Genomic DNA, 11,965 nt, shown 5'->3' on the forward strand with positions numbered 1-11,965 from the left:
AAGAGCGATAAGTGAAGTACCCCCTCTGTCCCATAATATAAGGTATTTTGACATTTTGCTTGCACTATTTGACCACTCATTTTATTCAAAAAATTTGTGCATATATAAAAAAACGAAAAGTTGTGCTTAAAATACTTTGGATAATAAAGTAAGTCAAAAAAATAAATAATAATTTCTAAATTTTTTTGAATAAGACGAATGGTCAAGCAGTGCAAATAAAATGTCAAAATCTCTTATATTAGGGGATAGAGGATAGAGGGAGTGTATATTTTGGAACCTACTGAAATTTGCATGAAACATGCATGTCAGAGTTTTTTTTTTCTACTTTGATCTCTTCGGTTCAAAATACTTACTTTTAACCTATTTTACAGTCCTCAAAATATTTGTTGACCTACAATTTCGATAGACAGCTTAATTTGGTCTTTTTTTTGGTCTGACGTACCGTACCCCTTCCTTAATTAACTCATAACTAAGTTGTTTATCCATGTATACATGCGCATTTTTGGAATGATTAACTGAACAAAACAGCCATTTTATCTACCTTATTAGTTCTTGTGTCCAACTCTAAAACAAACAAATATTATGGACCAAAGAAAAAAAATTTGTACAAAAAGCACACATAGTTGGGCGCTCCATATTTTATATTTTCTCTCAAAGTATGTATACATCTCGTAATTTAGTTTGACACTAATTGGAAATATTAAATGTATACTAATGATAAAACATATCCATAACCCTAGACTAATTCACGAGACAAATCTATTAAGCCTAATTAATCCATTATTAGCCTATGTGATGATACAGTAAACATGTGCTAAAATTAGGCTTAAAAATTTATCTCGCGAATTAGCTCTCATTTATGTAATTAGTTTTATTATTAGTCTACGTTTAATATTTCTAATTAGTGTCCAAACATCCAATGTGAAAAGTTAGTTCCTGAATCAAATATCACCTTAAGCTTGGAACATGAAAGATGGTTGGACAGTACGTTCATCTCCCTGTTTGTACACCGGCAAAGCTAGGGGAAAAAGAATGGACCTAAACTTTCATACTGGTATGCAGATTAATGCAGCTTTTCCGTTGGTAGGGGTCTCGGGATCCTTCTTTGGGTACAATTGTATTGAATCTTTTGATCCCTTTGTGATCTTTGAACACCACAAATTTGCAGGCATGGCAGAGACTGTGGCTCCGCAACCATACTAGCTAGTAGGCGACCAGTATGCATGTATGTATGTGCTGCATAAAGTTCAACAGCAAAAGCCAAAGAGACGTCGGTGAATTGGAGGCGAGAGAGAGAGAGTACAAGAAGAGCAGTTAGTTCAGTAGGAAGAAGAAGTGGAGCACGAGATCCTGAAAGGGCGTAGAAGATCCAGGCCAAAAAAAAAAAACAGAGAGGACAAAGCGTGTAGACTGCTCGTCTGCTCCTCGCGGTTTCTCGCTATCTTGGTTTTACAGCCGGAACGGAGCATGTTTGGTTGGCTCCGTGAACTTGTCAAACTTCGATGCCATAAGTATGGTTCCATAGTTTCTGTGGTGTTAAAAAGCTAACTATACTTGTGACAATATTTGACAAGAAAATGTTTCTATGAAATGTAAGCACACCGTTTTCTTTTGAAGGCTCATTAATTAATTATGAGCAGTAACATTTTCACCGAAAAATATTTATAGGTAAATTTTTTATATATGTGTTCTTATGACATGAAAGCTAATGCTGAAAAATAAATACACTTGAAAACATCGAAAACAAGTCAAATTAAAAGGCCAATTTTTGGCTGCAAGCGATAAGCGTAAAATCAAGTATTAAAAGAAATCATTCGTTCTAAAACAAGACATATCAAAATATTGTTAATTAGATTTTTTTAATGAAAAATAATTACATGTAAATATATTTTTAACCTTTCACGTGTACAAATTATTTAAAAGACAAAGGATCTTCAATATAATGTCACACACATTTGAGGTAGGAAATACATCTCCTCAAGGGTTCGAGAAAGATATATGGCATAGGCTGGTTATTAATGCTCACCAAGTTTTGGTGAAAAGCTAAAATTCAAGCATTTATAATTAGGTCTATATTAATAATCATGAAAATTTTAGCTTGAGTATTAGTCATACGTAATTGGGTTTGGGCCCTAGGTTAATACTAGTACTTTTGAATTTTGCCGAAGGCATGCACCCAAGGATGGGTTTGTGTGAAGGGCAAATAAAAGCTCTTCCGCAACCAGAATATGGAAGTCGCATCCAGCTGCTGTAAATATATAGAGTAGGAGCAGTCTGTGCTGGCTTACTACTATACTATATAGTACTATATGATGTATGTATGCCTTAAAAAAAAAAGTTGCATGCATGCATGTTCATTTGCAAGCCTCGGCTAGCTCCATTCTTCATGACATCTCACACAAATTAAACAAACATTGTGGAGATGCAAAGCAAAATAAAGCAGCCATGGATCATGCATGCATGAATGCATGATTACCATGGTAATATAATTTAGATACACGATAACTACTTAGGCCCCCTTTAAACACGAGATTGAGAAGACTTATGAATAAGAAAAAGTACGATACTAACATAAATACAAGTTTAGAATAAATAATTACGAAGCATAGAAATAATATTTTGATTAAACCGCGGGAAAAACGTGAGAACTATAGGAGGATAAAAAACATTAAAGAAAAATTTCCATGACATTCTACCTCATGTTAGATTTTCTCCTAAACTTATATGGCATGAGGCATATTATATAAAAATTTCATAGGATTTAATTGTGTCCATTCCTTTATTTAAAGGGTTGTCTAGAAAAATAGTTTCATAGGAATGAAATCCTTAAAATTCCTCTGACATTGCTTTAATCAAATAGGACCTTGCTACAAGTAATTTTAGGGGACATGTAGCCCTGATCGTTTCTCCTACTAAGAGAGGATAAAATTTGGATTATCGTGACACGCTTTTTAAACTGCTAAACGATGTGTTTCGTGCGAAAACTTTCTATATGAAAGTTGTTCTAAAATATCATATTAATCCATTTTTGAAGTTTGTAATAATTAAAACTTAATTAATCACATGTTATTACCACCTCATTTTACGTGAAACACTTAATATTTATCTTCATCTTCATTTTCAGGAGATTCAAACACAAAGACTAATTCTTGTCCTCAATAAAAGCTAAGACTAATTCCATACGTAGGGGTTACTCCCTCCGTCCAAAAAAAAACATTGGTGAGGATAGAACACCACCTAGGATAACAAATCTGGACATCAGAATATCCATATTCGTTGTGATGTCCAGATTTGTTGTTCTAGGTAATGTTCTATCCACACTTAGATTGTTTTTTTTTTGGAACGGAGGAAGTAACTCCTAGCTAGGTTTGACCGAAAACTCGAAAAGCAAGAAAGCAAACACACGTGTCGTCCCACTGAATTAAATCGATCATATATACTACACCCATCACTTAATGTTTGAATTGCACTACCCAAAGTAAAAAAATGGAAGAAGAAGAAGAACGGAGCAAGGAGTAGTTCACGGTGATGGAGACGGTGCAGGAAGAGCCCATGCAATAAGAGCAAGGCTAATAATACAGCCAACAGGTTGGCTATAAGGTTTTTTATAGTCTTCTCTCAGCCTACCCATATAATAGTTAGCTCTTTATAGTTAATACAGTGCCTACTTGTATCTCTCATAGAGTTTCTTGGTTATTGTGTCCAAGCTGACTGTAAGTTTACAGCTCTGTCGGTGACATGGGACCGGGAGTATCATGACTAGAGGCTTGAGGCAGACACCATCGCCCACGTGGCCTGGCACCCTCGGGGGACGTCGGGCCCGAGGGTGATGTGTGCGCCCACCTCTTGGTCTCCCCGAGGGGGGGGGTCGGACCACTCCTGCCTCGCCCCCGAGGGCCGAGGCGCCCCGACCCCTCGCGTTTCTACTCCACGTGTATGGGTTAGGTGAGCACAGCGGGGCTCACCTAACCGCATTTATTGCGCCTCGGTTAAGCGTGTCACGCCGCACGAAGTGCAGTGCAGTGCACTCGATTATCCGGTCTGTGACCAGTCACAGACCGGTCAAATCGCGGGTTAGGTGGCGACAGGCGGTCTGACGCACGCTTCGCCCCATCCCGTCAAGACGAGAGCTTCTAGGCACTCGTCTCCGGCTGGAGCTAGCGTGTTACATCCCAGAGATGACACGTTAGCCCCGATCGATATATGCCAGGCTTCATCCTAACCATTACAAGCAAGATGTTGTTTGAAGAAGGGCAAACATGCACGTTGCTAAGCCGACGCGTGGTGGACAAGAATGACCGATTTGTGACCGGTCTGACACTGCTCATGTCGTCAGCACACAGCCGCCTTCCCACGACGTGCCCGCCTCAGGCAGAAGTGGAGGTAGGTGTGTGTCGTCCCGTCAGGAGGATGTTCGGAGGACGACCGTGCAAATCTCCGTCCATTTATGAAGAGAAGAAAAGTCCAGTTTGGAAAGAGAGGGGTGCATGTGGTATCCCCTTGAAGTATAAAAGGAGGACCTGGCCCATAGAGAAAGGGGATGATCTTTTCCAGATTCAGAACCTAGAACGAGGGAGAGGTTGGCTCACACTTTGTAGCTCCTTCATACACAGATCCACCAAAACACAGGAGTAGGGTATTACGCTTCTCAGCGGCCTGAACCTGTATACATCGCTTGTGTTTCATGCTCTTTTGGGAGGTCGCGATCTTCCCGCATACACGGAGAGCTTGAGATCTCACCCTGAGCCCCCGGCCGAACCGGCAAAGGGGGGCCTGTGCGGTCTCCCGGTGAGGAGCGCCGCGCTCCGTCAAGCTCGCTTCTCCTCTCTTCTCTCTTACACCTCAGCATTTAGCCAGCTTATAGCCTACTATTATACTTGCTCTAAAGCTAGCTAGTACTCCCTTCGTTTTCTTAAATATTCGACGTCGTTGACTTTTTTAAATATGTTTGATTGTTCGTCTTATTAAAAAAATTAAGTAATTATTAATTTTTTTTATCATTTAATTCATTGTTAAATATACTTATATATATACATATAGTTTTACATATGTCATAAAATATTTTGAATAGATAAACGGTTAAATATGTGCTTAAAAAATCAACGGTATTAAATATTTAGAAACGGAGCTAATATTAGCACAAGATGTGAAACGTGGGCGTAGACCGTAGAGATGGGAAACGTATTGTTGTATCGATCACTGGTCAGTGATTGTTTTCGCCGTGTCACTGGTCAATGCAGTTAGACTCGGAAGAGGTCAATGTTAGCAGTTAGATTCCGAAGAACTATAAGAAAGAAACGGAGTACACTATGGAGTACTAGTACAGACTACTCCTACGTACAGTCCTGCTAGTATTTCTTTTAGATACTCCATTCTCCAAGACAACACTGATTGTGAAGTAGTAGATCGTTTCGTGGAGTACTGATTATATATGACCCGAATCCCCCATATAGGAATACTTACTCGGATCCTCCCTCCCTTACAGGAATTAATTAGAAGATCGCGATGATGCACATATTGCACAATGCACATGACTTGTACAGCCGATCACTAAAAGTCAACACTAAAAAACAAACTACAGTTAAAAACATCAAAATTAACTCAAAAGCTAATGTGTAAATCTTAATTTTTGACTGAGGCTGACAAGATGGAGAACAACTGACCGGGCGGCTTTGACTAGCTAGTTAATTTTCTGAAAAGCGAATATAATTCACTCTCCTGCGGTCTATTCTATAGAATCGGCGGCGTAGAGAGGATAGTTCATTGCAATAGTGCTCCCCTTACCCAAATTCACACTGTCAGAGTAAAAAGTCATTCCGCAAAACAAAAACAAAAACCCGGCCAGCACGGGGTTCGTTTTTTCATTCTAGAATCGGCCCATGAAACTATTAAGAAGCGTATAGTTAGAATGCAAGTATAATGATTGAAAATAATTAATACTACCTCCATATTTTAATTCCGTTGACTTTTTAACCAACATTTGACCATTTGTCTTATTCAAAAAATTATATAATTATCATTTATTTTATTATGACTTGATCTATCATCAAATATTCTTTAAGCATGGCACAAATATTTTTATATTTGCATAAAATTTTTAAATAAAATGAATGGTCAAACGTTGTTCGAAAAAATCAACGGTGTCATACATTAAAATACTGGAGGGAGTATATTTTTATGACAACAAATTATTTACCATGATTTATTAATGGTAATTTTTTTTGCATTCATAATATGTTTAACGAAGTTTAAAAAATATATATTTTGTTTATCACTATCTTCACCACTGCACAAGTCATTCATTGTCTTATGTTCCCTACCGGAGAAACATCCAATTAAAGGTTGTTAGCTCGTCTCATGCACGGGGTGAAAGCACGATGACGAGCCACGGGAGAGGGGGCCGGGCCGTGAGTGTGACTCATGCTTTCTCCAGCCCAGCCCAGCCCAGCCCAGCCCAGCCCATCCTTCTTCCGTCCTATCTTCCTCCGGAAAAAGTACACTTAAAAGGACTTAAGGTTCCTCAGCTTATCATCGAGTTATAAAATTGTCCCTAACCACAAAAACTAGATATTTGACATCCTCCAACTTACAAAAACCATTCACTCTTGGTCCTCGGGTGGTTTTTACCCTGGTTTCGTTCGATATGGCAGCTGTTCACTCTTGGTCCTCGGGCGGTTTTTACCCCGGTTTCATTCGACATGGCAGTTGAGTAAGCGTGAGACCCACATGCCAGGTGACACGTCGTCACCTCTATTTCCCCTTTCTCTCTTTACTCCTCTCTGTCTTCTCTGTGTGGGTGAGGCGGGGCATGTCGACGACCGAGCTCCACCGCCGCACCCGACGATGACGACAACGCACAGGTGCGAGCCTGGCCGGAGAAGGGGCGGCGGGCACCAGCCGCAGCGTCAGCCTCCGCCTCCACCTACGTCGCCGCACCCGACGATGATGACGACGACACACGTGCACGAGGCCGGGCGGAGAAAGGGCGATGGGCGGTGGAGCGGCGGCGGGCAACAGCCGCGGCATCAGCCACCGAGGCCTTCGTGGGGAGAGCAACGACGGTGGAGGACAACGCCGCCGCTGCCGACAAGGCCGAGAGGCGCGGAGGCATCGACGGCCACCTCTCCCCATCTGCTGCAGGCGGCCAGAAGAGAAGAGAATAGAAGAAAGAAAAGAAGCGCCGCCGACCCCAGCAACATCCTCTCCCTTTCTCTCTCGCCGGATTGGATCGAAACGTTGGCCGCCGGGGAAGCAGCTGGGCATGGCAGGTCTGTGCGGCGGGCGTGGGCGCCGGCGGCTGCCGACGGGGGAAGAGATGAGCGGCGACCTTCGATATAACTCGAGTCCGGGCGGCACCACCACCACCAACTCGCTGCCCACCTATCCAGGGCGAAACCGAGGATAGCCATCGCGCTGCAAATCCACACGCAGACGACGTCCGTCGCCACCGCCCCCTCCGTCGTGTCATCCCCATCGCTGCCGTCGTCGCTTGTCCACTTCCTGCTTGGTGATGCTGCCGCGCACGCCCCAGCCTGTCAGCCCTTCTCCCCGTGCACCGTCGTCGAGAAGATGGGGACGGTCGGTCGAACTGGTGGTGTCACTGTCGCCGCCACCGCCCAGCGCCACTGGAGCTCGCGGCCTAGTCGTGCTCGTGCTTGAGTGCCGCGGCCACCAGCTCGTGCGGCATGGCCGCGCCGACATGCACCCGCGCGTTCCCGGTGCGCACCTCGTCTAGGAATTCGGCGACGCCCGACTTGTCGTGCTTCTCGAACGCCCCCTTGTAGTCTTGTACTGCCGCATCGCCACGGACACCACGCGCGTGTAGGGCATCTGCTCCCATTTGCCCGTGGTCATGTACACCTCCGGGAGCTCGAGGACCTTGAGCAGCGGCATGAGCCCCTTGCGCCGGAGCCAGTTGCAGACACGGTAGGCGTAGTGCTCGTCGGAGAGGAAGAGGTACTCCTAGCTCGACTCGCGCGGGAAGATGCGGCGGGCGATGGCCTTGTAGAGCAGGATCGCCCCGCCTCCCCGCCGACCCCCCCCCCCCCCCTCCCCCTCCCCCCCGCCCTGCGCCGTCGCCTTCTGCCGGCTTGCCCAGTCGCCCAGGGAAGGTAAGAGAAGAGTGAGAAAGAGAGGAGAAAGGGAAAGGGAAAGGAGGGCAGAGGGTGATGATGTATAGTTAAGGGATCCACATATCTGGTTTTGTGGTTTGAGAGCGTTTTTTATCCCGATGACAAGTTGAGGGACCTTCGGTGTACTTTTTCCATCTTCCTCCCCTTCATAGACCGGCCCACTTATTCTCCTTCTTCCCGGCGGCCCAATCCCCCTCACAGGCCGGTCACCATGTCCATTTTACCTTCCTATACCCCACCAGCCCAATAACAGCCTCGGCCTAGCTCGCCGCATGCCGTCCCTGAGCTTGACTTGGCCTTTGCAAGCGCGATCCTTAGACATTGCTCGCACTGTCTCCAAGCTCTCTCTCTTAAAGCATGCGCCGAGCCGCTTCACCAGTGTGGTTCAGCTGCCGCGAGCGCATGCTAGGGTCAAAATCAATACCAATATCTCTTGCGTGTCTATTTAAAGCTTAACGCCATTCTTTTTTGCGCTGAGCATAGGGATTTGTTTCTAGAATTAGTTTTCTAAAAAGTTTAATTCGTAAAATAAGTTCTGCAGAAAGGGCCATGTGTAAAAAGTCCAGCATCTAGACAGCTGCTCCTAGTTAACATAACGACTCAATGCCTCGCATTTCTTTCTTTCTTTCTGTGTTCGAAGGAAGCATCCTGAGCGGCGTGGATTGCAAAACAAAAATTGACTTTGATGTGTACATCTACCGCTGAATACATAGAATACATAAATATAAATTCATGCAGCGCCGAGCATGAGTTCGTTTCCTTAGGTCCAAACTCACTTTTCTCAATATTTTACGTGCACGCTTTTCGAAATGCTAAAACAATGTGTTATTTTTTAAAAAAAAATATACGAAAATTACTTTAAAAATATACGATGGTTGATGAAAGTGAGGCGGCATCGATGATGAGAAAGTAGGTCAGCGCATCACCTTCCTCTCACTCCATTGCTACGCATCTCCTCCTCCATCACTGCCACCGATGGGTCTCGTGTGACGAGAAGGGCTCTTTAGTGTGATAGAACCAACCGCAACAAGGAATGGTGGAGCTCGACAGTGGGATCTCGCTAGATCTAGGCTTGTCAACGGTGGGAGCAACGAGCATGACTACCAATGACGAAAAAAAGTAGGGAAAACTAACGAGACAAGGAGGTCGAGAGAGAATGTGAGACCTCGGTGATCTATAGGCTCATCACGCAAGGGCTCAAGAGCTAGCGCAATAAGGAGGAAGAGAGGAAGGGGGCGTGGATAGCTAGATGTTGGTAGAAGGGGAAACATCAAGGGAAGGTCAGGAGGCTTGGAGGAGTAAAAAATGAGGCATGCGTCAATGAGAGGAGAGTGATTTGAGAGATGGAGATAGGAAGGAGGATGAACATGTAGGGTTCGTAATATGGTAAAATAGGCATTCACACTCATGCTGACAAATGGAGTTGGTGCGCTTACCAAAATGGAATAGCAATGTATTAAAAAAATATAAATAATATTTAAGAATCGTGATTATTAAGAAAAACAAATAGTTGGTCCCGCGGCGTCTCGTTGAGGTGGAGGCAGTCCCTCACTCCATCTTCTCGACAAACGCAACACCACCGAGAGACACAAAGCTTTAGCTTCCCTTCCCTTGCAGCTACAGGGAGGGAGGGAGGCCGCCCTTTCCCGCCACCCACCCCTCGCCGTCGCCGTCCGCCGGATGATGGAAACTCTGCCCGCGCCGCGCCCCACCCAGATCCCCAGATCCACGGCCATCCGCCCGCCGTGCGCCACCCCCTTCTCCCGCGCCCACTGGCAGACCACCTGCGCCGCCATCCTCGCCACCACCACTACCACCAACGCCAAAGCCTATGGCGCCCCGCGGGTGAACGGCGACAGCATCAAGCCCGCCCTCTCCGACCACGCCGCGCCGCCGCTCGACCTGGATCTGCTCCCCGTCTCCAACCTCCCTCGCCCGCTCACCATCACCGACCTCTCCCCCGCGCCCATGCACGGCAGCCAGCTGCGCGTCGCTTACCAGGGTGTCCCGGGGGCATACAGCGAGGCCGCCGCCGCCAAGGCCTACCCCTCCTGCGACGCCATCCCCTGCGACCAGTTCGAGGTGGCCTTCCAGGCCGTCGAGCTCTGGATCGCCGACCGCGCCGTCCTCCCCGTCGAGAACTCCCTCGGCGGCAGCATCCACCGGAACTACGACCTCCTCCTCCGCCACCGCCTCCACATCGTCGGCGAGGTCCAGCTCCCCGTCCACCACTGCCTCCTCGCGCTCCCGGGCGTCCGCAGGGACCTCCTCACCCGCGTCATCTCCCACCCGCAGGCGCTCGCCCAGTGCGAGCTCACCCTCAACGCCATGGGCCTCAACGTCGCCCGCGAGGCCTTCGACGACACCGCGGCCGCCGCCGAGCACGTCGCCGCCGCGGGGCTCCGCGACACCGCCGCCATCGCGTCCTCCCGCGCCGCCGAGCTGTACGGGCTCCAGGTGCTCGCGGACGGCATCCAGGACGACGCCGGGAACGTGACGCGGTTCGTGATGCTGGCGCGGGAGCCCATCATCCCGCGAACGGACCGGCCATTCAAGACGAGCATCGTGTTCGCGCACGACAGGGAGGGCACGTCGGTGCTCTTCAAGGTGCTGTCGGCCTTCGCGTTCCGGGACATCAGCCTCACCAAGATCGAGAGCCGCCCACACCGCCACCGCCCCATCCGGCTCGTCGACGACGCCAACGTGGGCACGGCCAAGCACTTCGAGTACATGTTCTACATCGACTTCCAGGCGTCCATGGCGGAGGTCAGGGCGCAGAACGCGCTGTCGGAGATACAGGAGTTCACCTCCTTCCTCCGGGTGCTCGGCAGCTACCCCATGGACATGACGCCCTGGGAGTATTCCTCCTCCGGCCAAACCGCCGGCGACACCAGCAGCAGCTGATTGATCAACAAGACTGATGCTGCTGCTGTTATTGGTAGTTGAATACAGTTATCTCAAGAAATGCTCAAATTTTTGTTGGTTAATTTGCTTCTTTCTTCTTCTTGTTTTCCTTTGAAATTTTTGTGACCAAAATTGGAGAGAGGGGAGGAAGACCTCCTAATGTTTGATTGCGGTCGCGGGTGCGGATTTACATCATGATGATGTTCTCAGTAAGTCGAATTTTACATCTTGGAATGGAAGAGCTGCCTAAAACAATCAAAACAACCACCACATTTCTGCTGTCCTGTGATCTTGTCTGCTCACAAATGTTTGGCTCTCTTGTTGCTGAGAAAAAAAAAATGAATGAATTCACTGATCGATATGGCATGCCATTACTTTGAGTACACACATAGTACTGTAGATGGTACAGATAGAACATAGAAGACAGTTTGGTGAGTACTGGGAGAAACAAACATGCATCCATGGCAGCACGTACTCCGTAAGGTTGATGTTGATAGGATGGGAATATGGCTGTGGTTGGTTTGGTGGTTGGGGCTGACCGACAGAGGTAGCAAGGGGAACCATCTGCAACCACAAACTCCATAAGCGGTAGGTGGCGTTCGACTGTTGAAATGAGCCATTTTCTTTTCAGGTTATTTATCGGCTTGTTGAAACAGCTTATTTACTTCACTCTTTAAAAAAAAGTTCTATTAAGAAGTGTTCTTTTCCATTGACCATTGCATTACTTGTTTTAAGCCATTTATTGTGTTTATTTTTTGAAAAAGAAATTGAATTTATTTATATAATCAAGTTAGTATTCCGCTAATACTCTAGACCAGGGTGGGGCGGTCGGCTGCTGTCTTCTCCCACTGGGCATTAGCTTAGTTAAGCCCAACCATTGCTGTTACGCAAAACGGAAGCATCAGACATGCTAAAATGTACTAGTATTA

The 11,965-nt window shown here is 46.5% G+C and overlaps 1 protein-coding gene across 1 annotated transcript; it reads left to right on the forward strand.

Annotated features, from left to right (window-relative positions):
• Window positions 1-9,663: 9,663 nt before the first annotated feature.
• On the forward strand, window positions 9,664-11,320 carry LOC4347877 (arogenate dehydratase 3). The gene has a single exon (XM_015756120.3). The coding sequence runs from the start codon at window positions 9,813-9,815 to the stop codon at window positions 11,034-11,036; it is 1,224 nt and encodes a 407-aa protein (XP_015611606.1). The 5' UTR covers window positions 9,664-9,812; the 3' UTR covers window positions 11,037-11,320.
• Window positions 11,321-11,965: the final 645 nt, after the last annotated feature.

The sequence above is a fragment of the Oryza sativa genome, chromosome 9 (assembly GCF_034140825.1).
Source record: "Oryza sativa Japonica Group chromosome 9, ASM3414082v1".
NCBI classification, from domain to species: Eukaryota; Viridiplantae; Streptophyta; class Magnoliopsida; order Poales; family Poaceae; genus Oryza; species Oryza sativa.

Bases quoted from the DNA above. Each gene is read 5' to 3' on its own strand.
- LOC4347877 (XM_015756120.3), top strand. From the start codon at position 9,813: ATGATGGAAACTCTGCCCGCGCCGCGCCCCACCCAGATCCCCAGATCC.